Raw genomic sequence first — 26,856 nt, forward strand, 5'->3', positions numbered from 1 at the left:
GGGCTTATTTGGTTTACACTTCCAGGCTATCATCTATCATTGAGGCATTCTAGGCAGTCTGTCTATCATTCTGCAGTATGATGGTGCTATTGAAGGTTAAAACTATATGGTGAAAATGGGAAAATGTTTAATTAATAATGTGGGCAGATGGGGTAATGCTGAAGCATATTTACATAAAGATTGAGTATGCTAATAGTTATTGTTTGCTTAACATAAAATACTTCATAATATAGTCAGTATAAAACAGAGCAGACCATTTGGGTAGCAGTGCAATGAGAATAGAAGTGCAGCATACTAAGGGAAAAATAGCTTTAAAAATATTAAGAGATCCTAGGAAAGACCTCAACAGTCCTAAAAGAGGAAAAAGCAGAGGTAGCAGCAGGTACAAGCATACTCAGAGTAGTTACCAGTCATCTGGTTGTGTTGCTGTTGTTACTACTACCTCATACTTACTACTACTTGCCCCTCACTTTCACCTCAAAACCACAGAGCTTTCATTTGCAGTACTTACAATATCCCCTTTAAGCCAGGCCTGGAAGCGCCCACCTTTAATCCCAGCACTTGGAAGGTAGAGGCAGGCAGATCACTGTGATTTTGAGGCCACCCTGATCTACAAAGTCCAGGACAGCCAAGACTACACAGAGAAATCCTGTCTCGAAAAACCATATAAATAAATAAATAAATAAATAAATAAATAAATAAAGATCCTCTTTAAGGACAGAATCAAGTCCCAGGTACTAGGTGACACAGGTCAGGGTCACACCTGACCATCTAGGTCTAGATCCTGTGTTGGATTAGCCACCTGCCTTAACCACCGTTCTGTTGCTGTGAAGGGACAACAACATGGTCACTGCGCCTCTTCTAAAGGGAAGCATTTAATTGGGGTCTTGATAGTGTCAGAGGCTTAGTCCATTATCATCATGGTAGGAAGCTTGGCAGCAGGCATGGAAGGCACGGTGCTGGAGAAGCAGTTGACAGCTACATTCCGATCCACAGGCAGAGAGAAAGATGCTAGACATGGCATGGGCTTTTGAAACCTCGAAGACCACTTACAGTGATATACTTCCTCTAACAAGGCCACACCTGCCAATCCCAATCCTTTCAAATAATGCTAATCCCTGGTGACTAAGCACTCAGGTATATGCACCTCTGGGGGGACATTCTTTCTTAAGTCACCATGCCACCTTGAGTGTTGCCTTAAGTATCCACATGTGAACTAACAAGAGCCAATACTGTGCAGCTGTGACATATGATTTAAGATTAAAATATCTGTCCAGCTTGTAGAAACCAGAGCATTCATAGAGGTAAAAAGTGAAAGACAAAATTTTTCTCAATCAAATAAAAATGATGGTATAGTTGGCGGACGATTCAGAAGGATGGTTAAAACTGTATGGAGACAACAGAAGTAATGCCTTTTCTTTCCGAACTCACAGTAGCTAAGGCTGTTAAGGATTGTCTCCTTGGTTACTTATGCGTTTGATTGTCTGCACACGCATGTGTGTGCCCAGGGAGGCTAGCAGATCTCCCTGAGCTCTCTCTCTCTCTCTTTTTTTTTTAATTTATTTATTTATTATTGTTATGTATACATTGCTCTGCCTGCATGTGCACCTGCAGGCCAGACAAGGGCATCAGATCACATTATAGATGGTTGTGAACCATGGTGTGGTTGCTGGGAATTGAACTCAGAACCTCTGGAGGAGCAGTGGGTGCCCTTAACCTCTGAGCCAGCTCTCCAGCTCCTCCCTGAGCACTTTACACGCTGTTGAGAGCCTCTTGACTTAGGTGGTGACAACTGACACATAGTCCTAGAAGAGTAGCCCCTGTGGGCTGCTTAATGTGCTCTTTCTAAGTTATTTAAATTTTACTCAGTGATACTGTTAGTTTTCTGGTGTTTGTCCAATATAAGACAACAAATTGAGTATTTATAACAACAGAAGTTTACCGTCCTCCAATTCTGGAAGCCAGAAGCCTCAGTTCTAGTGGTTTCCAGGACCATTACCTCCTCTAGGAACAGCGGGTCCGTCTTCTGCTTATCTAGCAAGCACTAAGCGCTAATGTTTGCTAGCGCATCATAGAATTCTTTGGCAGGAATATATCACTCCAGGTTCTGCCTTTGATTTCCATGGCCTGCTTCTCCCTGCTATCTAGTTTCAGGGCTCCTCTGCTTCCACGTGCCCTTAGATAAACTAATTAAACCAAAAGAGGCCCATTTCCCTGTCAAGGCCCCATTTGGGAGTCCTGGGAGTTGGAAATTCACTGCATCCTTTGGGAGACATAGTCATTACCTAATGTTATAAAGTATCTTAACTTTAATGTTTATCATATATTTTAATCACTTTTACTTCTAACAAAACAAGGACTTTAGCTTAGTTTCTGTTTGGGGAAGTACTAGGAATGTTTAAAGGCATCGAGGAAATACTCTTTACTAAAGCATAAAAGGCATGCAGAAGTAAGATTAACTTCTCACACATGCGCACATGCTTGTTATGTTTAAATTCAAGCAGGACATATCTGTATCTTTCTGTCACTGTGATCTTGCATCTTGAAGTTGTGTGCTTGCTTGTACATTGATTGCAGATAACGGCAGACAGTCACAGATTACAAACTCTGGATCCACCAGAGCAGGGTGAAAGCGCAACACTGCATCTGTTTGAAGAGTTCACTTCCTCATGTCATTCTTAGATCAAAAGCCTCTCCTGTTTTGTTTAATCTATTTTTATGCTCAGAGTGAAAAAGATTAATCCCTATTTTTTAAAAAATATATTACTCATAAAATATATTTGTCTATATTACCTGGTGAGATTGGGTGCATTCTTGTTGGCATGGCCATAGACTAAGGAGTATTAATTAATATATATTAGAATTTTAACTTAAATGCTTTTAAGCATAAATCTGAATCTCAGAATATATACATTTTATATTAAATCTAAGCCAATTATTATAATTTATTTTAATGAATGCTTATAGATCATAAATGCATAAATTACATCAGTTAGATGTGTTACTTTTCAACTTACTTTAAAATCAGCAATTTATTAGGGAGTCATACTTTTAAAATATATTTACATTTTTATTTTAGACTTATTTACCTTTACTGTAAAGTATTTTTGTATCTATATGCATGTATACATGTGCATCCTGTATGTGCCTGTGCCTGCGGAGGTTAGAAGAGGGTATTAGGCCCCCTGAAACTAGAGTTACAGACCATTTTAAGCTGCACTATAGGTGTGGGAAATCAAAGCCTCTGTAATATGCTGCAGTCAGATCTTGGCCTTGTACATCAGAATAAAACCTCATGCTACTTTCTGATTAAACAACTTTACAATAGGACTTTGTGCTTAGGCTTTAGGAAACCCGTTCTTTAGAGAGAAGGGATTTCCATATGTGCAACACCACACAAATGGATAAATTACTAAATTACAGTTTTCTTCTGAATTTTGAGTGGGAGCCTTATTCTGTAATTAGAATTTAAAAAGCCAGGCCTCCACCTTAGAGAAAGAACTGCAGGCAACTAAGGAATGCTGAGAGTGGGAGAGATAAGCTTCACCAGGGAAGAGCACACTGATTGGTTATCCAATACCAAATGGCCATCCCTGAAATATACTTACAAGTAACATACAGACGGAGGTTTGTAGTAAGTGCAGTCTCTCCATATCCTTTTCCTGTCGCCTAGGCTGTACTGTGTCCATGCTCTTACAATGGTCGGGGTGGAGTGGAGGACTTCAACACGCTCTCTAGTAACATGTAGGTAAAACACAGGACTTCTGAGAAAGAAAAGTCACAGCCCTGTGTGTTTATGTATTTAGAAATATATATGCACACACATATATACAAGTATATGTAACAACAATTGAAAAGGGGCATGAATTTGAAAGGGAAAGAGCATAGGAGAAGGTGGAGAGAAGAAAAGAAAGGGGAAAGTGGTGTAATTATAATCCCAGGAAATGTGTTCTCCCTTTAAACTGATGAAAAGCTCAGTCTGATCTAAAGCCAACATGAGTCCCTTACAATTGCACCTTACTTTTTTATCTAAAGAAAAAAAAATTAATTTTCCAATGTCATTCTACATCTTGTTTTAAAGCTTTCTCAACTTCTTGGTTCTAAGTAAAATACAAATGAGATAATCTGTAAGTAAATATAACTTACAGAAAGAGATAAAAATATTTTATTGAATATTTTTAAATGTATATGCCATGTATATATTGGGTGAAATAATACATGTTGTTTTCATCTGTTTTATCTGTACTGTGGCTTTTCTTTCTCAGAAGTCCTGTGTTTTACCTACACGTACTAGAGAGTGTGTTGAAGTCCCCCGCTCCACCCCAACCCCTGTAATAGCATGGACACAGTACAGCCTAGGGAAAAGGAAAAGGACGTGGAGAGATTGCACTCACTATAAACCTTTGGCTTTTCACAGTAGAATGTTTGGGACGATGCTGATGCTGGCTAGGTAGCTGTATTTCTAGTCAAGTACCTTCCTGATCCTTGTTGCTAAGCAAAATTACAGAGAACTACCAGAAAGCCCACTAGTGGTCTTCAGAAGATGCATCAAGGGCCAGACTCTGCTCAGACAAGCTCTCCACATAGAGATGATACATCCTGAGTGGTTCTTGAGTATGGAAGTTGTGCTAAAGTCTGGTCATGATTCTCTGAATAACGTTGACTCTTTCAGAAAGAAATCGTCTCCTTTGCTAAGCTAACTCCTCTATTCTTTTTAATAGGATTACATTGAGATACTGGGGTTGTTAAAGATGCCAAATTGTAAGAGTTGAGCCACAGCTCACTGAGGTTCACCTTCATTTAAGAGCTTTTAACAATATGTTTTGAAATATATGTTCTGTGATTAACATGGTTTCATTGTATATATAAATACTCATAGAAGATAGTGAATCTATAATTTAGGAGTAATTGAACTGCTGATGGTCCCAGATCATGTACTTTTTGGGGGTGGAACATTGTACCCGTCATCTGGTGGAATGTTTGAAGGGAAAGTGTGCCGTAGTGCACTAGTTGTGCCTCAGCAAATCAGGCCTACAATCTCAGCTTCATCTTACTTGTTTGGCCACACATGTCTGAGCTTTGGGTTTGAGTGAGGGGTGCGTCCCCAGTGAATCAGACGGAAAAGCAGGAGAGAATGATTCAGGGCAGAACATCATCCTCAGATCTCCACACAGACAAGTAACACATGTGCACACACGTATGTCCACGTACCTGCAAACTTGCATGTGTACCACACACACACACACACACACAGCCATAGACACAGTTGAAAACTACAGAAAGAAAAAAAAAAGCTGAAAAATACTCTTCTGTTAAGTACGTCATCTTGCTTGCTATGTACTAGATATCACGGGCCAGCTCTGTCTTCTCTGAGCTCTGGCATCTCATGGGTGCTGCCTTGTGTTGTCAAAACAGTGGTTTAGTTCTCAAGCAGCGCAGCATGTGTGTTGAGCTTGGAGGGATACAAACCACTTAGATTTTAATTCTCTCTCTCTCTCTCTCTCTCTCTCTCTCTCTCTCTCTGTGTGTGTGTGTGAATGTATAGATATGTATGCATCCTTGCACTATAAGCATTCAAAATGGAAGTTTATGCTGTATTTAAAATCGTGATTGAAATGACATTGGGGTATTTATGTTAATGTGGCGACAGTCATTTGTTTGCTGTTCACAGTGTTTGCACTTAGTTTCCTAAGGCACGCTTTGTATTTGACTTTGCTTTGCTTAGACTCCCGATGTAGTCCATCCAAAAGAAGCACCTCCTTCATCTACTGTTAGTGGGATCCGGCCTGCAAGAGTTGTATCTTCAACATCTGAGGAAGAAGAAGCATTTACTGAGAAATTTCTTAAAATCAATTGCAGATATATCACCAATGGCCAGGTACCGAGCGATGTCGTCGGGTGGGCCTTCATCATGGTTCAGTTTCTACTGAACTACGAAAGCCAGTCATGGCAGCTACTCCTGAGGGTCTGCACAAGGTTGATAGCTGTGTGCGTGAGGTAGGATGGACCTTGCCCATGACGTAGAGTCTGATTATCTGTGGCAATTATTAAGGTAATGGGCAATAAAAAATCCATTAGCACAGAGCACATGAAATGATTTTTCCTAGGAAATTAAATACATCTTCAAAATACAATTGATTCATTGATTATAGCAGGAGTGCTAGCTTTGGAAAAGTTGACATAACGCAGGAATTGAAAGATAACTCATCTTTAGTAAATATATACTATATGGTAGAAAGTATTGGAGGCATGTTCATTTAATCTATTATCATAGGAATAAACACTCCTACTGTGGGCAAGTACATTACCTTTTGAAGTGCTCTGATATGTTTCCAACTATGTAGGGTTGCTGTAAATCAATCTCTCTCCCTCTCTCTCTCTCTCTCTCTCCCTCCCTCCCTCCGTCCCTCCCCTCTCTCTCTCTCTCCCTCCCTCCGTCCCTTCCCCCCCCTTCTCTCTCTCTCCCTGTCTCTCTCTCCTCTCTGTCTCCCTCCCTCCGTCCCTCCCTCTCTCTCTCTCTCCTCTCTCCCCTTTCCTTCATTCCTCCCTCCCTCCCTGCCTCCCTCCCTCTATCCCTCCCTCCATCCGTCCCTCCCTCTCTCCCCTCTCTCCTCTCTCCTTTCTCTCGGTTTTTGGCATAAGGTTTCTCTGTGTATCCCTGGCTGTCCTAGAACTCTCTCTGTAGACCAGGCTTGCCTTGAACTCAGATCCACCTGCCTCTGCCTCCTTGTGTTGGAACTGAAGGCATGCACCACTACCAAGCTGTAGGTATCTTTCTGTTAACTCATTTCTGATTGGTCCCCATGTGGTCAGAGGATGTCCTTGTTTCCATTAGGCTTAATTTACTATTGAGTGACATTTCCTGACCCAGAATCTCTAGATAATCTTGAGTGCATGCTTAAAAAACATATATTTTGCTTCTCCAGAGTGGAATATTTTGCAGTATCTGAAATCAAGTTGAGTGATGCTGGTAATTTTCTGCCTCCCTATTTCTTTCTTTCTTTTGTAAATTATTGACAGGAATGTGGAGTTTTCTGCTGTCAGTTCTGTGAGTTTCTAATTCATGATCCTGAAAGCGCTATTCTATGAACACATGTTTAGGGTTCTTATGTTGTCCTGATGAATTGATTCATCATGAAAACGCATATTAGCCTCGGGACTGGGAATCGTTGTCCTGACTCCACCATGGCTGATACTGCTATAGTCTGTCCACTTCCTTTTGAGAAGTGTGAACATGCTTAGCCTTCCTATGCTTATAAAGTGTGTTTTTATGGGTAGTATATGATTTTAGGCTTTTAGCCAAATGAGCTTAAAATGATAGGTTCTTGAGATTTTCCTAAGTTTGACCTTTAGCCCCAAGGGTGGGTTCCTAGGAAGGGAAAGCAGACTGACTAATCCAGTGGGTGACGTGTCCCCTAGTTTAATCTAGAAAATAGAAGCACCCCGAAATCCCTTGGGTAGTACTAATGCGTACGCAGTACTTGAAGCATTTTCATTGTATGGGACCTGTTGTTCATTTGTAGCTCCTGAGAGTACTCTAAACTGTAGCATGCGCTACGCTGCTGCTGTGAACAGATCTCTACAGCCTGGGGCTGCAGCTCAGGGGGAGCACACTTGCCTTGGGGATACGGTGCTCTCGGTTCATTCCCCAGTATTTCTAAAAGTAGACAAAGACAAAACCCAGGAAATAAAATTATCAGTTAAAATCCATATACAAAGTAAAACTTAACAAAATATCTGTCAAATGACCTGGAATATACTTGCTTATTTTCAGCAAATCTCTTAGTTTCACTTTTTAAAAATCTTTACTTTATAGAACTTGAAGCAGGAAAAGGAACAAAAAGCTAGAAACCTTTTAGGATTTCTCTGGTGGCCCCAGTTTGATCAGTTCTTTTTGGTGAGGAGGTCTGGAGGGCACACAAGAAGGTGAAGCAGGCTATCTGTATGAGACCTGATAGGCTATGGCCATATGGTGGAGTGAAAGGTCCCCTCTGTTAGAGGTCTAGGGGAGGGGAATAGGACGGAAGAGAGAGAGAAGGAGGGAAGGAGGGTGGGAGGGTGGGAATGGGAAAAAACAAGTGAGGGATTAAGAATCAGGATGTAGCTGGGCTCGGTGGCTCACACCTTTAATACCAGTACTCCGGAGGCAGAGGCAGGCAGATCACTGTGAGTTCAACACCAGCCTGGTCTACAAAGTGAGTCCAGTACAGCCAAGGATACACAGAGAAACCCTATCTCGAAACCGCCCCCCTCCAAAAAAAACCAAAAAAAAATCAGAATATAATTAGAACAAATTATAATAAATTAAAATTTAAAAGAAAATCTTTTGTTACAGTGCATTACTGCAGCTGTGTTTATGTACTGTTGCGTTATCCCCAGCAGTGTAGATGTCCTCTGTAACACTTCACTGGCTCTCATTGTCTTGTGTTGGTATGTGCTTTAGCAGTAGAAATTGCTGTCAAAGAGTCATGAAAATACCGTTCAAAGGCCAAATAGGGTAAAGTTTAAGTTATTCCTTTAGGACGTTCATTGTCTGGTCGAAAAGAAGTGCCAGCTAGGTGCCTGTGAGATGGCCCCCTGGGCAAGACCCTTGGAAGCAGAAAACTGACTTCTGCAAGATGTCCTCTGACCTCCTTGCACATGTTGTAGCACATATGCCCATACATGACATGTGCATAGAAACGCTCACCCACACACAGTGAATAGTATTTTGAAGAAGTGCTAGATGAACTGTTCAATCGTTTTTCATCAGAATGCACCCGTACATACTTCTTACTTCAATATTCTATAGGCTTACCGTAAGTCTTTTATACCGTGATACCTGCTGCAGTCACTTCTCACTTATCCAGGAGATCTCGTGAGGAGATTCTTTCAAATTCTCTTTACTTAGTCCTGTAAAAGGCAGTGTCTGCCCTAACTTACGCTCTGCTGTGTTTGAGAACACTATGCTGTGTCTGGCTTGAAAGATGGTGTGATACCCAATCATGCAGGATGCCTGTTTTCCCTTTCCCTGGCATGTCAGGAAAAAGCAAGGTGACTGCTACAAACCATTTCATTTTCAGGAATTTGTCAGGCTCTTTACCGTTAGGCATACAAAAACTCTTGGAACAAAAGTTTGAAACTGAGAATAAGGGATGTTTCACAAGTGCTTTGGAGTGTGTATATTTTGTGACTTGGACACTAAGGAGTATGGGGAAAGAACTTACTGCCCAACGGTGCATCCTGTTTGCTTTGGGTTTGGGGTGGGTTGGGTTGGTTTTCTGTTTTCTGTTTTTTGTTTTTTGACAAGTTGCCCACTTGTCTAAGCCTTTGTTTTCATTTCTATAATGAGAGCTAGGATTGTGAGCAGCAAGTTAACAGTGTACATACAGAATATGATATACACGAAGCAGTAAATGTTCATTCATACAAAGTTATCAATTGTCTATAAACCTAAATGTATAAAAAAGAGTAGATTCTTAACACTTATATCACTGCTTATATAAACTCAATAAAATTATACTCTTTAATGACGAATGAAAAAGTAATTATGGTTTAATATCTAATCTACCAACTTTATAGATAAAGAAGTGTGTCCCATAGCTGATGAATAGCAAATTCAAACAAAAATAATTATTTTTTCAAACAAAATTATTTCTTTACCGCTGATAAGAGTTATTAGTGCACAACAAAAAAAGCGTGCATGTGCTCACGTAACCATATCTGGTGCTTGTGCTGGGGAAGGACACAGCAGGTGGCAGGTGGGTTCCTACAAAATGAGGCTCTGTGCAGTGTTCTCTTTGTAATCTAGCCATTATTTTACTTTCTAAAAGTTAATTTTTCACATGGTTATTTGAGGTAGAACATGATTTTTTTCTGCATTCTGTATCTGCTGAGGGAAAAAAATAGAGTTTACTGGAAAACCAAGTTTTCATTAGTGTATGTATAAAGTAGATGACCAGAAATCAGAAGGAAACAAAGAAACAAAAGAAACAAAGAAACAAAAAACAAAAACATAGTGGAGGTATCTAGAATCTGTTTTGAAATCATGAACACTGAAGATTGAATGATACTTTCTTTTTCCACCTTAGGGCACAGTCAGTGGCGTCCTGCTAGTCACACCAAATAATATAATGTTTGATCCACATAAAACAGACCCCTTGGTTCAAGAGAATGGCTGTGAGGAATACGGCATCATGTGCCCAATGGAAGAGGTGATGTCAGCCGCCATGTACAAGGAAATTTTGGATAGCAAAATAAAGGAGTCATTGCCCGCGTAAGTGTGCTGGCGTGCCCTTCTTTGTAGCTTTCTTCCCCTTTTCTCCTTCCTTCCTTCCTTTTTTTTTTTGTTGTTGTTGTTGTTACATCCATATAGTTGACTCTTCTCTAATATTATTTTATTAGTTTTATTATGTAGCTGCTTTTCATTTTGTCATTAATGAAACAAAAAAATTAAGCACTATTTAATATTGGATTCTTCGTGTGCCTAGTTATATAGATAGTAATTTCATTAGGTTTATATTTATTTGGTCAAAGAATAAGATATTTGTCAAGTAAATAACCTGTAGTACTCATGAAGTTCAGTGCTTCTCAGCCCTTTGTTATTTAGACACAAAATCAAAAATTTTTACGTACTCTGTGTTACTAGCAAAGATAGTGACTGCTGGTTACCAGGATAGCACCTACAGAGTTACGGGTGGGGTTTTGAGTGTGGCATTGGCTAAGGACCTGGCATTGTAATAGCCAGAACAGCTTCATGTCTACATTTTCAGTTGTATTTCTGGATGCAGAAAGTATATATTACAAAAGAAAAACCTCCAGGCTGCACTAACAAAGAGTTGACTTTGGAATATACTGTTCTCTGGGAGTTTGTGTGATAGGATGGCGTAGATATGAGACTACAATGTTAGACTAAACCTCTTCCAGCGGTATGCATGACCAAAGTGGTGAGCGGCCAAGGAAAGGACTGAGAAAGCAAAGGACGGAGCACGCAAAGACAGGGGTGTGTAGCAGGAAAGAGCCTTCCTCCCACTCGGTGCAGTGACTGGCAGCTGTTTGAAAATGGTTTCGTCTTAACCGAGTACAGACAATTTACAGTCTTAGGCCAGTTTGAAAATTAGACCTTGGCCAAAAAGAAAAGTTACCAAGGAAATGGAGTGAGTTATGTTTTTCTCAGGTATATATGTATATATATATAAAAGCTGTGAGGATGCCTGCAATAGGATAAAATTCCTTCTTGAAAAATGGTACATTTTTAGTGTTTCGTGACAGATACTGTTTTGGCTTGGTATAAAACAGTCTTTAGAATAATAAATAATTTCTAGAAAAAAGTATTCTAAACTACTGGATATATTTTTAAGTTAACAGTCAAAGCCAATTTCAGGAAAACAAAACAAACTAAAAAGAAAACACCACAGCACAGTTACTGAGCTTAAGATGAAACACAGAGCAGAGGATGTGCTTCAGAGGGAACAGGAGTGCCACTCATTGCTGAGTCTTGCCCAGACATTTTGTTTCAGAGTTAAATTTTATTCTGTATGGTTTGTGGCTGCTCTGCAAGGAAGATCTGGTGTCCCTTGCCTTTCAATGGCCATTGTATCATTCAGCCTATTACCTGGAGGCAAAGGGACTTGGGTCCAAGATTTTAAACAGTGTCACCAGAAAGAAATATCCTTAACTTTTAGTTTATATATTAATTGAGATCAAAATTTGGCTTCAAACAAGATAAATGCAGCAAATGGCTTTGCAAAGTAATGTTTTGTTTGCAAAGGTAAGGTAAGAGATGTTAATGCATTTCCCTCTTTGGAATGCGTGGAGAATTCATTTCTAAGGCACTGTTTGCACTGTGTTGAGTAATGTAGGACCATTAGTATTGATGTTTAGCTTTCCAGAATATTAACTCACAGGCTAGAAAACTCACCTAAGTACATTTCCTGTTAGGTTATTTGTGTGTGTGTGTGTGTGTGTGTGTGTGTGTGTGTGTGTAAATCTATTAACAACTAGTCTCTTTATTCTGTCATGTGGGTTTTTAAATTTAATTTAATAAATAAATAACTTTACATCCTGATTGTAGCCCCCTGCTGCTCCCTCCCACCCACCCCCCTCCAGTCCTCAGAAAGAGGCAGCACTACGCCTTTGCCATCTGACCCCAGCCTATCAAATCTCATCAAGATTGCCTGCATCCTCTTCTTCTGTGGCTGGGAAGGCACCCCACGGGTAGGGTGGGGTTCTGTTATATGTGTAGATGAAATTTCCAATAGTTTGTACTCAGTTCCTTAACCCTGTAGGTGCAGTTAAAGTGAATGGCCAGTAGATGGCTCAATTGCGTCTTCAGTATCACCTGTTAGTATTTCTTCAAACACTGTAGAGTCAGAAGATACTTTAAACTAAATCTTTAAAATAAATAATTTTTACATGTATCACTTAGATAAATTATGTATTTTGTTACAAAAACTTGAAAACCGCAAGAAAGTTAAAGAGGAGGCTTTATTCGGCTTTAATATCCACAGAAGGCCACTTTCTTAGTGTTGACTTATTTTTCGTGGGGATTTGGCATATTTTTCTACTCTAGCCATGTATTGATGCTTTGCCACTGAGACTTTGAGTAATTTCCACCTACCATGAAGCTGACTTTTAAAATGATGCTTATTTCCAGAACTTCCATCTTGTGAACATTGATAAGTACACACACAAATGCCAGTGAAGGTGGGTGTGAGATGGGTTGGAAACAGGCACAGTCTAACATCTAGTTCTTTAACTGGACAAGTTCTCCTAGAGCTCTTCTGAGTTGTTAGCTTATAGATTTTCTTTACATGTTTTGCTTCAAGTTGATTTTAATCTATGTATTATCCATGTATTTTAGTTCAATCTCTTTGCATATAAATAAGCACTGCGTATGTGTGTGATTAATGGAAATTTTCTCTTGTCCTTATTCACCAGTGAACATCTTAGGTCAGCATTACAATTTCACCAGGAATTTATGTCATTGGACTTTGTTGTAGTTTACTTACAAGGAGCTCTTCCATTGATGCTTCCCAAGTAGTAAACAGTTGATGAAAAATCTTGCTGTAATTCCATGGTGTATATAAGAAACATGGTATCTCTGTATTCTGTTGAGAGCTATATTTTGGCTCTTTTGAAAAGCCTCCTTTGTGATATTATTTTATTATTTGGTTGTGGGAGGTAAAATGTTACAGTTTTTAATGTCTCATGATTTTTTTATTTTATTTAACAACAGAGAAATAGATCAGTTTTCAGGAAGGGGCTTTTGCCATTCAAAGAAAATGACAGGAGCCGGTGCTGAGGAAGTAGACTCGAGGGTCCGTGATGCAGGGAACGACAGTGCCAGCACTGCCCCCAGGAGCACCGAGGAGTCTCTCTCGGAAGACGTGTTCACAGAGTCAGAACTCTCTCCTATCCGCGAGGAGCTCCTCTCTTCAGAGCTGCAACAAGACAAATCATCGGACGCGTCATCAGAATCTGTGCAAACTGTCAGTCAGATTGAAGTAGAGCCTTTGACAGCCATGGCAGAGTCTGCTAGTATTCCTAACGACAGTAACTCAAACACTGGACATTCTTCCAATAAAGCTGGGGCTTTCTCTCATGAAACTGATTTAAGTAGTCTCGAAATAGCCACTAAAGAAGGAAATAAAGCTACAGAAAAACTCCAAGGAGCCTCAGACCCTAAAGAACAGGTCCCAGATGTAAAAGGTCGCAATGACCAGGATTCTTCCCAGCGTGAAAATTCACGCCCACAAGATGGAGGGGAAGAAAATGTACCTTCTGGAGAAACCGTAGAACTTAAACAAAAGCAAAGTGTTCAGAAGAGTAAACGAGGGACGGAGCAGAAGCGGGACTCAGAGACAGAAGTGGAAGAGCTGCGCAAACTCTGGAAAAGTCACTCTATGCAGCAAGCTAAGCAGCAAAGGGACACTATTCAGCAGGTGTCACAGAAGGAAAGTAAACAGGAAAGGACACCTGCGGAGGGACATGCAGATGGTAAGTGTCAGCGATGGAGGCAGCTTGTTTTCTTCCATATTGCTTTTTTTGTTCCCTTCTGACCACAGGCTGCTATGCTAGGTCAGTCTGAGAACTGAATGATTCGTGACCTTTACTCTGGGAACATGGCTGTACAGTACCTGCTCTCTGAACATTTTTTCCTGCCATGTTTTACGCACTCCTAGCTCACTGCATATTTTATAAGGTTTGTCTTATGGAACAGTATTGCCCACATCTTGTTTTTAGGACCTTGGTATGATTTTTACCATTGCATATATAATATCTGAATTACAATTAATAATTACCAAAGTTTTAATCCCGTAGTTTTTTTAGAAAACACTGTAGGACATATGTTGTCGTTAAATTAGAAGTATGGCCTAATAAATGTTTATTATTGGCCTAATAGTATTACAGCGGTGTTGCTTTTATTATCAGTACTGGCATAGTAATTGTATATTATCTGACTTACGATTATTATTTTTACATCAGTATAATGCACTAGCAATCAATCAAGACACAGACACCTGTTATATTTCAAAATAGCCTTGGTTCACCTGGGGCAGGGAAGATATTGATCCCCTAAACTACCTCCCATATTGGGACAGGTATCTCATACCGTGTCCAAATCCCATGCCATCTGCTTCTAATAATTTCTATCAAGCTACCTCCCATCCATAATCCCAAATAGTTGCTAATGTTCTTCATCTGGGCCGAACCCTCCATCCATATCAGCCGTGCCCTTCTTCCTCCACCTGACCCATGGCACCAGCTTTCCTTGTCTTTCTTTCCCTGCCTCCTAACTTATTTCTCTCTGCCTCCTTCCTTTCCCAAGAACCCCTGTGTCTGACCAGCCCAGGAACGTTAGCCACGCCTACCCATTTGCCCTGCCCAGGTGTGCTGGCTTTTTATTGGTCAAATAGGAATAAGTTCTTAGGCAAGGTTACAAATGTTTTGGGGTATGTGAGTCTGCTCGTTTGGGCAGCAACCAGACCAACCTCCAACAGACATAAAAATCTAGTTCTAGAATTCTTTTACCTATGTAAAAATCCTATCCTCATCTGATTAGGTGGTTTTGTTTAAAAATAAGCACTGGGTAAAATTTACCACTTTGTCTTAGTTTACTTCTTGTTAATATGAGAATTATCATAATAGTTTCTACTGTAATATGCTTGTGTTTTTATGGACTAAGTAGCTATGGCTCAAATATCTTAGTCGACAATCTCTCAATGCTAGTAAAGTATTGCTCATATTAATTCAGTTTATATACACGCCCTTTTACTTTTTTAATTTCAAATTTAAATTTTACTGAAATAATATACAAAGTAAAATTTAACATTTTGGCTTTTTTGTGATAAAGTGGACATATCATAAAATGTACCATTTTATCATCTTCTCAAAGCAAAACTATACTTGACTAAGCAGTCAGCCGCCACTCTTCCCTTCCCCTGGTCTCACTGCCGTGTGTTTCTCCAGGCACTTCATGTATATGCAGCCTACACAGTTTGTGTTGCATATTGCACTTAGCATCATGCTTTTACCTTACCATTCATTTGTGTTATAGAAAGTGTTAGAATTTCCTGTCTTTTAAATTTTTATTTATTTATTTATTAGTGTTATAATTACATCATTTTCTCTTCACTTTCCTCCTGCCGAGCCTATCACTTCTTGCTCTCCTTCAAACTCATGGTTTTTCATTAATTGTTGTTCTATACAGATCAAGCAGGTTATAGTTATGTACTTAGGCATATATATTCACATATATGTATGTAACAAGAGTTTCTTATCATTTACAGCTGAAGAATTAACATTTCTGTGTATATAATGTGTCACATTTTATCTTCCAGTAGTATCAAGGTAGCTATGTATAATGCAAAGAAAATGTAGTCATATTTATAGTATTCTAAACCATACTGCTGTGAGCAGATGCTGTACAGATATCTATTTGAGTCCCTGCTTTTTGGAGCTGGGAGCATATACCAAATAGAACTTGGCAGACATGTCATAGGTACTTCCTTTACTGAGGGCCCACTTGTCTCCATAGTGCTGTGTGTCACTCTCAGCTCGGCCAGCAAGTCACAAGGGTCTGGCTCCATAGGAGATGATGCAAACACTTGTAATTGCCTGCAGTTCCAGTAGCTCGTCGGCAGAGGCTAGAAGGTTCCTTCAGTTTTAAGTCCAGCCTTGTGTACGTAGCAGGAACCTGTTTCAAAAAGCCTCAGAAGTATTAATGTTTTGAGACAAGATTCTCCCATGTCCCAAGTAGACAGGCCTTGGTCCTTCCCTTTCCAAACACTGGGCTTTAAGCACGTACTGCCACATTCAACTTTCAGTTTTTAAAATACTGAATTTTCTTTGTGTCCTCCAACTGAGATGCTATGAAAACCTGAGATCATATTCATTAGCTATTATAGAAGTGTTTAATGAAAGCACTTCCTGTAAAACGTGAATTGTTTCTTTTGTGCTGCATTTCCTTTATTGAGAACACGTGGATACTTAATAGGAATCGTTGACAAATACAGGAATTTATAACACAATTTAAAATTACCTGGAATTGATTACCAAGGATGATCTTCTAGTATTAACATTCTTACAGATCTTTGGAAGGCATTTTGGTTTGGACCAATATTCATTTGCATCTATCTATACATTAGATTTTAATGTAAACTCATGACTGTACTATATATAATGCTATTTCCTGCTTCTTTTCATTTACCATTTGTGTGGTGTATACTTTCGTATGTTCATTGTGTTTTCAGTATGTGTTTTTTTTTTTATTGCTTTTATAATTTATCCTACCATTTATCTGTTGTTTTTAATAATTCATATCATGAAGGAAATTTCTCCCTTTGATATAAGCAACATTGACATAACAATCTTTGTATATGGTATTTGGCTTCTCTCTCTCTTTTTTAAGCCTTTGAAAAAGGTTAAAAACTAGTTTCTATTCATGAATAATGTGGTAGACACTTTTACAGTTATGAGAATTAGTATATAATAGATTATTATAACCAAATACTGAAAGGAAAGTAAATAGTAGATAGTTTAGATTGCTTTCTCTGGGTCATACTATTGGATTCTTCCTTTTAATAAAGTAGGTGTTAATTTTAAATGATTGGTTTTCAGTAACTGTATAATGTGGAGATATTAAAGCTTTTTTTTTTTAACTTCTTGAGCTAGAAGCACTGTAGTAAATATTAACCTGTAGGATGCAGTGATGGGAAGAATGGGAAACATCTCCTCGTGTAACCAGCCACTAATGATAGGGGCTGTGTAGAATAGGCGCTGTGCACAGTCCTGCGTGGGGAGGGCGGGGCGGGAACATGGCTAGTAGTAGGGCATCTCCCTACAAGTGCACGCTTCCTCCAAGGGCCGCGGCCTAAGTGAGACAACTACGTCCTCATTCCTGGACATAATCTTACTGTCAGACTCCAAATAACATATGGCTCTGGCTGGAGGGTAACTCAGACATAATTAAGTGTGCAAACGTTACATTGCAGCTAGTAGTATAATGTTGATTTCTCTCCTAGTGATCTCATTAAATGTGTTACTTGAATAGCTGTATTAAAATACCATTTAGAAATTCTGTATATATATTTAGATGTGATTTTTTTAAAGATTAATAGAGAATATACAGAACATTTTACATTTTTACATGTATATGTAGTTCAGCATAGACATTATTAACAACTTACTGAAAAGTCTCTGAGCTTTGCATTTTTTCCTAGTAGCCCTTAACAAAATTTAATTCACTAACTTGGCTCTTTCATTTAATCTTGCTATTTCAGTAACTATATTCCATTTTTTTTTAAAAAAAGTATAGTTAAATGAATGTGCCCAAGTGCCAATAAAATGTAGTGTTTTATAATGAGAAACTAGGATAGAAAATCGCTTCACTTGAGCCACTTACGTATGCTGGATGGGAACTGAACGGCTGCTGTTTACATATCACTTCTAGGCTCTGCACTATTAAAGGAAAAGAGACGGCATCGACTACATAAATTCTTATGTCTCAGAGTTGGAAAACCGATGAGGAAAACATTTGTCTCTCAAGCAAGTGCTATGATGCAGCAGTATGCACAAAGAGATAAGAAACATGAATATTGGTTTGCAGTGCCACAAGAAAGGTAAAATAAAAGCTTCAAAATACCTATTTTCCTTACAAGATTCCTGTATAGAACAACAGAAGCAAAAATACCTTAAAAGCCTACAGTTCCTCATTAAAAGCTGATATGAGGTAGGCGCGGTGGCATACACCTATAATTCCAGCGCCAGGAAGGCAGAGACAGGAGCGCCACAAGTCCGAGCACGGTTTGACATGCACAGCAAGGTCAAGGCCAGCCTGTGCTATGTTGCAGGACTATCTACAAGCAAAGCAGCAAATAAGAACTAGTTTTATGTCTAGTTGCAGTTAGCTGCTAACTCATACTTTTTAATTTATGCATTAAAAATTGCATATTTAAAGTTTATTGCAAAGCCACTGGAACATTTTATTAGTAAAGGACTTATAACTTAGGCCATAAAGAGTCATGAATACATTAGCTGATACAGCCTTGTGGAAGGAAAATGATGAAGTGTTGTGGTTCCTTGTTTGACAGTTCATCTTTAAATTTGTATTTTCTAGTATGTTTTCTTACAGAATCTTCTATTGGAGGGAAATAGTGAAGTGTAGTTCCTTATTTGACATTTTATCTTTAAATTTGTATTTTCTATTATGTTTTCTTACAGAATCTTTTAAATTATTTTTATCTCCTCTTAATATTTTGCAACAAGTTGCATGTACTTATATATTTCTCTGGATATACTAAAATCGCGTATTTCTAACTTGCTAGGACTATTGACAAGAAAGGAAAGGATTTTCCTGTTGTGGGACACTCACAACCTAGCGTGCGTTCTTCAGTTTTATGCATGCTGGCAGAAAACCAAGTCACAGCAGTGCAGGTCCTGAGCACTGACAAATGTTTTCTATAAGGGTGGGTGGATTTCAGGGTTGGCTCTACCATTCCCGTTTTTACTTCTCTTTAATTGCTGAGAAGGTTCATTTATCTAAAAGTTAATAATGTGTCATTATAATAACCTCACACAGCTCTTTGAATGTTTCTGTGTATCTCCCAAAAATTATTTAATCAGCTCTTATAAATTTTAGTGATTAGCAGTGAACTACCCATTGAGCACTCCTTCAGTTCTCTGTTTCTCAGTGAATTAGAAGCAACTGGATATATAGAAAGATTTTTTATGTAGAATTAATTCCTAGCATCATCACTAGCCTGCAGCAGCCTGAGAGTATTTATACTTCAAAAATGTCCTCATAAAAACCTGAATGTATTAGGGAATTCTCGCTCTTTCATTGGGGAAAAAAAGACACCAGTGGAAGCAGAAGATAGGTTATCTGTAGTGTTCCCTGGCCTTCCAGTCCAGAGAGGACGAGTCAAGAGTAACAGATGTCAAAGGAATAGTGTGCCTTGGGAATCCTGTGTAGCCTGTTTTGAATATTGTTACTTTAAGGATCTAATGGCAAACTTCTCCTTCTTCCTCTACACCCCTATATACAATGTACATTTCTTCTGTAAAATGGGATTTTAACAATTAAAATAGTTTGATTTACATAATTCACTACTTGAAAGAATGAGAGCCAGTTGATTAAGCCACTGATATTAAAGTGATTATAATAAAAATATAATGAGTCAAACCTAACAAAAATTTAATTTTCCTCATTTTTGTTATTTCTTAATTTTTACATGGAATTTTGCTCTTCCTGTTGTTATTGGTTCCAGACTTCAGCATTCCAACTTTAACTGTAAAGGCTGTCAGGTCCCCTTGATTAAACCAGGACTGTCCCACCACCACCACCACCATCTTTAGAATGTCAATGCAAATATAAATAAATATACTTGGCTTTCATTAATGTTAACGTTGCTAGAATTTTGAACTTTATCATAGACAGAAGGCTTAAGAGAATTGTTGATAGTGATTAACTACCAGAAGGTAAAACTTACTCTTTTACTCTGTCAAGTATCACATAGTATTTATGTCATGCTGTGGATGCATAATTCTTGGACCGTTGCTATTGTTCATTACATTTAAGCTGGGAGTTTTGTGATTCAATAATCCATGGTAATTAAAGCCAATACATACATAGGTATTTGAAATGTATGTTTGCATTTTAAATACGTTGATTGCAGAGTGTAGCAATCAGTAAGGGTTACTACAGTTAGCAAAATGCCAGAAAGGGAAGCATATTTTTAAAAGATCATCAACCTCTGAAGTGAGAATTCACTGTGCATTGTTGCTATCAATTCAAATGCTGCACGTTGATTTCTTTCCTCCTAGTAGTGTCTTTACAGAGGAAAGCATGACACTGCAGTTTCTGTTGTGAAAAGTCTTCCAAGGATATTCTTAGTGCAGCTTTTTTTTAAGCACTTGACAAATCACAGCCAAGCCAGTTTTTAAAGGTAATGTCTTCCTGATGACGGACTCTAATATATTTTGAAAGTCTTTAATTTCTATTGAGACATTTCCCAAAGAGAGTTTTACCTTTAGCTAATAATAAATAATACCAGGCCTACTAATAAGTCATTTGTTCTAACAGGACAGACCACTTGTATGCCTTCTTCATTCAGTGGAGTCCAGAGATATATGCAGAAGATACTGGTGAATATACCCGAGAGCCTGGGTTTATAGTAGTCAAAAAGATGGAAGAGCCCGAAACAAGTGAAGATCCTACTGGTGACGCGGCAGCCAGGGAGTGGGAGGTAAGGACAGCAGGACTGCCCGCAGTTTTGTCCGCTTCTTTCTTCTTTGTATGAATGGATACCCTTATGACACTCCCTAAGCTAAGCAGTCACTTCACAAAAAGAGTTTTATGGTGACCTAGTTTGTAGTTCATGCACAAAAGTATTTATTAAATGAATCTGAGGCTTTTACATTAAAGTATTGGATCATTAACATTAAAGTGGTTTTTATATATTTTAGCATATTAAAGGAAAATAATATGGCAAGGATGAAAATAACATTTGCCATTATTGTCGTAAAATTTCCCAACTTGACTTAACTGGATTTTTTCTCTCCTGAATGAAGGAACACTCATTTAGCACATTTAGAAAAATTAGCTGTCATTCCCAAGTCTCACACCTAACAAGCTTTATCTGGACTTCAGCTTGATGATATTAATGTTAGGGCAATAAGTTGGTACTAATTTTACCAAGCAAAAAAATTTTATATGCTTAAATGTGTCCAAGTTAATATTGATAAACTTTTTTCAAATCCCCAGTAGATAAGAATTTCTAAGATTATGCCATTTTATATGCTTTGTCTTTAGATACTGATAGTGCAGCAACATTTTTATTATTTGGTATTTTTGTCTTAATCTCTTCTTGATGTTATTAGAAAACATAGAGCAGATGCTAAAATGTGATAATAAATGGAGTCAAATTTTATTATCCATGTGGTTAAAGTTTGTGGTTATTTGTGTGTATGAATTTACTGTGCATGTACTTAGCATGTACAATGATTAAGGTATACATGGCATGTCTTCTGTTAAAGCTGTGTTCCTGGTTTTAAATGTCTAACATCATTGTGTTTGTTACATATAACTTCGTCATCAGTATAACGAAGGGAAAGAAATAACATATTGCACATTTATTTTAATAGTTAAATAAAATTATTAATCTTAATTCCAGCTTTATTTTTAATAGCTCTAAGTTAGGAATGACTTGAGTTACTATCAGCATAACAGAAGGATAAATTTGCAGATATTTATAAAATTTTAAGTAATAAAACAATAAAAAAGAAATATCTAATAATATCAGTAACCATATGGATGAGTCTCATAGATAATGTATGGACTACAAGAGCCTGATGTCAAAAGAGTAAAAATGGCTGAATTGCATAGCTTTTTGGGGTTTTCATGTTCCTGGAAATTGGGGAGTAGTTATGGGCAGGAAGGGAAGTGCTGGGCACATGCGTTGTCCTCTCTGTGGATGGTGGCCATTCAAGCTGGGCTCTGAGTTTTAGAAGGTGAATTTGTCTAGGTTTCCAAAATGTGTACAAGTTTTAAGATGCAACAGTTGAAGGTAGATTACAACCCGAGGAAATAAGTTAGCAAATGACGGCCTGCAAGTGATGGGGTTGAGGACAACTAAGTCATGATGAAGTTTCCAAACAGGGCAGTAAGACGGTGGCTGGCAGGCTTTTCAGTCACGAAAGAGAATTGTGAACGTTTCCCAAATTATAGTTGGATCACTTAAGTCTGGAAATACGAAACCACTGACTTTTTATCTTTTCTTCTTCTCACGTGGGTGCATGTGTTGTGTGCATGATGTGTATGTATGTTTGCACATGTGTGGACTAGAGTATATGTGTGAGTGTGCACGTGCAGAATCTGAGGTTGAGGTGCACCTGCCTTGATTGCTCTTCTACCTTACTCTAAGGCAGCCCCTCTCAGTCCAGCCCAGAGCTCACAGGAGCTGCTTGTTTCCATAGCCAGCTTGCTCTGCGCCTCCCCATCTCAGTATTTGAAGCTAACAATATAAGCAGCCTCCACTTCTACCTGGCCCTTACATGGTGTCTGGGGCGCCAAGCTCCCAGACTTAGGATCTTTATTTATTTAGTTTTTAACCTGATGAACACTTTAACCTGCGGTATCTACCTGTCTCCACTAATAACTGTTTTAACTCAAAAGAATGGCTTCTCTTTCTGGGGAAAACATTGTGAATTACAATTTACAAAATCTACGTACCTCCTCATTTTTCCCAGGAAAATTTACCCAAAGCAAAATAAAAAGTGATAGGAAAAGTCTGGTTTGTAAGCAGTGCTGTTTGCTACACCTTCTCGAAACAGCACCGTGTGGTCTGATGCAAGTCTCTGTGCCTATAGAGCTCTTGAGTATGCGTGACGTGGCTAGGGAAAGGGGGCTTTAAGACTAAAAAGCCAGTTGTGTCCCTTTTTAGAGTGGACAGTTGGTGTGCGTGGTTAATGTTTCAAGCTGTAAATTGTATGCATTATGAATATGAGTTTATAAGCTAGGAAGTGTAATCTACTGCCCTCTGGTGTTCTCATTTTGCGTCTTACACTAGTCTATTGCTTTGACATCAGCAATAGAACACGTATGACCTGAAAGAGCAAATGCTTTCCGTTCTTAGGACAATTCTGTCAGGAAGTCCTTTGTTACTGCATTTCATCTCTTTGTCTTTATTCTTTCTTCCGGGGAACATGAATAACAAAAAACAAAAAAAAAAAGGCCAAATTTTGGATATATGACAATAATGTGGAGAGACTGACTGATCTTTCCTTTTAATAATTTCCCAGGATGATTTTCCTTAGCTCCGCTGTCTACCATTATAGGTTCCTCCTAGATCCTGTGTTACCTTCATCGTTATTCTAAGATTTGTTAGAACATTATAAATCGTGGCAGCCCAAATTGCTAAGCGGCGCAGTTTCAATAGGAAAAGTTTAAAAACGTATTCAAAAGAGCTTCACCTGCAGAACACAGAGAGGTTAAGTCCTGTGACTGTAAATAGAAAAGGCGGGAATTTGAGAATTAGAACTGGGAGGAAAGTGCAGTGTTAGAAACTTAGGAGTGAGCTGTAGGCAAGCTGACCAGCAGAAGCTCTCGCCCGTGAGGAAGGGGGAAAGGGAGCCACATTTCAACAGTAAGCTACCCTGAGGATAGGCCGGAGTAACCACTGTGGTAAGAAGAAGGATTTGAGAAGCGCATCCATTCTGTGTGCTGACATCACAGGAACAGTTAGAGGAGCTGGTTCTCTCCTCCCGGTCCTGGGAGCCAGGTCGTCGGGCTGCAAACAGCTTGGCCAACTGTGCCATCGCCCTAGCTGGACCTTCAGTTTTAAAATGATTTTTGTTAGTGGGAGATTCTCTACCTCTGTCGCTTGCCCGAGCGTTGATAAATTGGTGTTGTATAGTTTCTTAGACCCTGATTCTCTTTTCTGCGTTTGATGTTACTCAAAGCTCAGGCCGTCCATTTAAGTGTAAGTGTGATATGTTGTCTGCTTATGACATTAACCCCAAAGGACTGTTCAAACATTTTAGTGTCTACTATGGCTTCACTTTTCAAGTTATTGGTATGGTGATTTTGATTATAACTTCCAGTGGTATCCAGTTTGATTATGTAGTGTAAATATTTAACTAATGTTAGTCTTCTACGCCATTAAGCTTGAGTGCACCATTACTGGACTTTTTCCCTAGTGTATGGACTCAGTTCTGTTTGAACAGCTGTCACTAGAGGAGTTTATGCCATACTCACTCATTAGATTTCCCAGAGAACACCAGTGTACCACTGCTGAAGCTCCCAGTATGCACTGGGCGAAGGACTGTAGCTGCTTCCTTAACATGGTGTCTGCTCAACAGTTGGGCCATAACGGATCTTACCTTTATTTTCCTCAACACATCGTAGTATTGATTATTAAAGAACTATGTAATCCTGAATTAAAGTCGAGTTGATATATTAAAGTATAAGCAAAAATGTTTCTTAGTCTCTTCTCAGCCTAGTCATGAAATGCTCACTCAGTTGAAACTATGCAAAAAAATTAAGGGAATCTTATGTCTGCAGTCAACACAGGGAGATCACATCTCTCAGGTATAGCTATTGAATAGACGGTGCTGTGCCTCGGGCCTTTTGTTTTTCATATAACACTTCATTTTGAAACACTATTTTTGCGTTTCAGAAACATTTTGTAGCCGGGCATGGTGGCGCACACCTTTAATCCCAGCACTCAGGTGGCAGATGCAGGCGGATCGCTGTGAGTTCGAGGCCAGCCTGGTCTACAGAGTTAAGTCCAGGACAGCCAAGGCTACACAGCGAAACCCTGTCTCGGGAAAAACAAAAACAAAACAACAACAACAACAAAATCCGAACAAACAAAAAAAGAAATTAAGGAAGGTTTTGTATTTCTAGTACTTATGTGAGTTTTTTATAGTACTGTTGATGGTTTTCTTACGGGGAGCTTGTGGTGAGAGGATGGACTATGGCCACAGTGTGGTTTATATTTAAGGAAAGTGTTTGAGAGTAACAGGGAGTGGCACAGCAGGTGTCCAGGAGGAGTGTCCTAAGTGCAGAGTGTGCCGAATTCTGTGGGGGCACAGTGCTGTGTGTTCTTGAAACGTAGTGTGTATTGAGGAGGAGGCCTTGTGTACTACTGTACACAGTAAGTTAATAGTAGAATAAGTTTGCCTTAAAATGGAAGAAATATTTGCACATTATAATTATAGCATAGATAAAACTGAGGTCTAGATGATTTTAGTTTACCTCTGAATTAAATGTAGTTGTAGTTTTTACTTAAAGTTTTAAAAATAAGCTTCTAGTTATATTCCATATACTACTAATGTAGACACAGTAAATATAAGTATCTCTCAGTAAATAATATGCTAGAAAACATTTTTAAATGAACTTTTTACTATCGATCAATATTTTCTAAAAAGATTAAATTTTATAGAATAATTAGCTTTAAAGAGTAAATGTCTAACAGAAAAGAAGTAGAACAGATTTGTGGAGCTTTATGAGCAACAGAAATAAAAAAGAACATTTTATTCTTTGCAGTCACAGATGTGATTTGGGAGGAATTCTGGAAATATTGTACCATGGCACTTTTAGTGTCTCTGTAAGTGCCATGGAAATATGTGCTCTGCCTCTTTAAACTTTTGAGCTCTTTCTTTGCACATTTGAGTGCAGTGCAACCAAACTTAAGCATGGGAAACACTCTCTTCCCTCCCCAGCTTTACAGTCTCCACTCAGGACTATCTGTTCAATGGATACTACTTAGTGATTAGCTCTCTGTCTTGTCAATCAAATTTTTGTCGCTAGCAAACTGTTTTGTCAGTGTAGCTGGGCTCTGGTGCTGGAAATCTATCTTTGACAGAGGAAGAATGCTTTTGAAAACAGTTTCTTCCGTGATTTGCTGAAGCTTAATGTGACCTGGAAAGGAAATGTCCCGTCTCTGGTATGGGAAAAAAGGAAGAAGGCATCAGCCAGTTAATCATAAATACACTCTGGTAAATCTTGATCAATTACTGCAGTTTCTATATCTGCCAGTCTTGTATCAATGCCATTATGCAAAGCTATGTAGTATTTGAATATATAAACAGAATACTTAGGGACTAAAAATTCATATGATTGCAGAAAAGTTTAAGGTATATTTTAGAATTCTAAATATGTTTTAAATGGGAATGAATATGTCACTAGAATTTTGCCTTGTACAAACATGTTTTTTTTTTTCATCTACTCCAAAAGCAAGAAAGCAAATTTTTATTACTGCCTTAATGTTTTCATCTAAATGTAATCTTGTAGGAAAGGATGCAGAATTTTTTTCCTTGGTTGGAGGAAGAGAAGAGAGTAAAAACTAAATTATATTTAATAGATCACAAACTAGATTCTGTTATAATTTAATTTAGGAGGTCTGAGAAAATGCTATTATTCTGTCTTCTGAGATGGTTTTTAAAGCTGTTCGGAAAGTTTCTGAGCAGTGCTGCTTAACAGGCCTTTAGAGATAGTTATGTAGAGGAAACTAAATCACATTTTAAGGAATCTAGATGTTTTTTAATATCATTAAACATTGTTTTATAAAATATATTGCTAGATTTTTTTCTGTGGTAATTTAGGACTATTTCCTTAATGAATGTGATTTATTTTGCTATAATTAAGGATGAGTTAAATAAGATACACACACACACACACCAAAAAAAAAAAAAAAAAAAAAAAATCAGGAGTTTCTTCAGACAATGTCTCAAAGTCACTGTACTCTCCTAAATGCTAAACATCTCAATAATAACAAAATCCTTTTAGTTAATGTTATTTAATCATAATTTTTGGTTTTCAGTTTTCTATCACATCAGCACTGAGTGGTTTATGCACCTGAAAATACTAATTTT

The 26,856-nt window shown here is 38.4% G+C and overlaps 1 protein-coding gene across 3 annotated transcripts in view; it reads left to right on the forward strand.

Annotated features, from left to right (window-relative positions):
• LOC127201155 (oxidation resistance protein 1) overlaps nt 1-26,856 on the forward strand; it is a 65,249-nt gene that overhangs the window by 17,015 nt on the left and 21,378 nt on the right. For 2 of the 3 annotated variants that reach the window (XM_051159528.1, XM_051159529.1), the window contains exons 5-9: nt 5,726-5,878; nt 10,071-10,255; nt 13,217-13,977; nt 17,933-18,101; nt 20,564-20,726. In XM_051159528.1, the coding sequence (XP_051015485.1) occupies nt 5,726-5,878; nt 10,071-10,255; nt 13,217-13,977; nt 17,933-18,101; nt 20,564-20,726 (1,431 nt within the window). Of the gene's footprint in view, nt 1-5,725; nt 5,879-10,070; nt 10,256-13,216; nt 13,978-17,932; nt 18,102-20,563; nt 20,727-25,627; nt 25,981-26,856 lie in introns of those variants that run through there. The other variant, XM_051159527.1, reaches the window with a different exon arrangement.

Source organism: Acomys russatus, chromosome 17 (genome assembly GCF_903995435.1).
Source record: "Acomys russatus chromosome 17, mAcoRus1.1, whole genome shotgun sequence".
NCBI classification, from domain to species: Eukaryota; Metazoa; Chordata; class Mammalia; order Rodentia; family Muridae; genus Acomys; species Acomys russatus.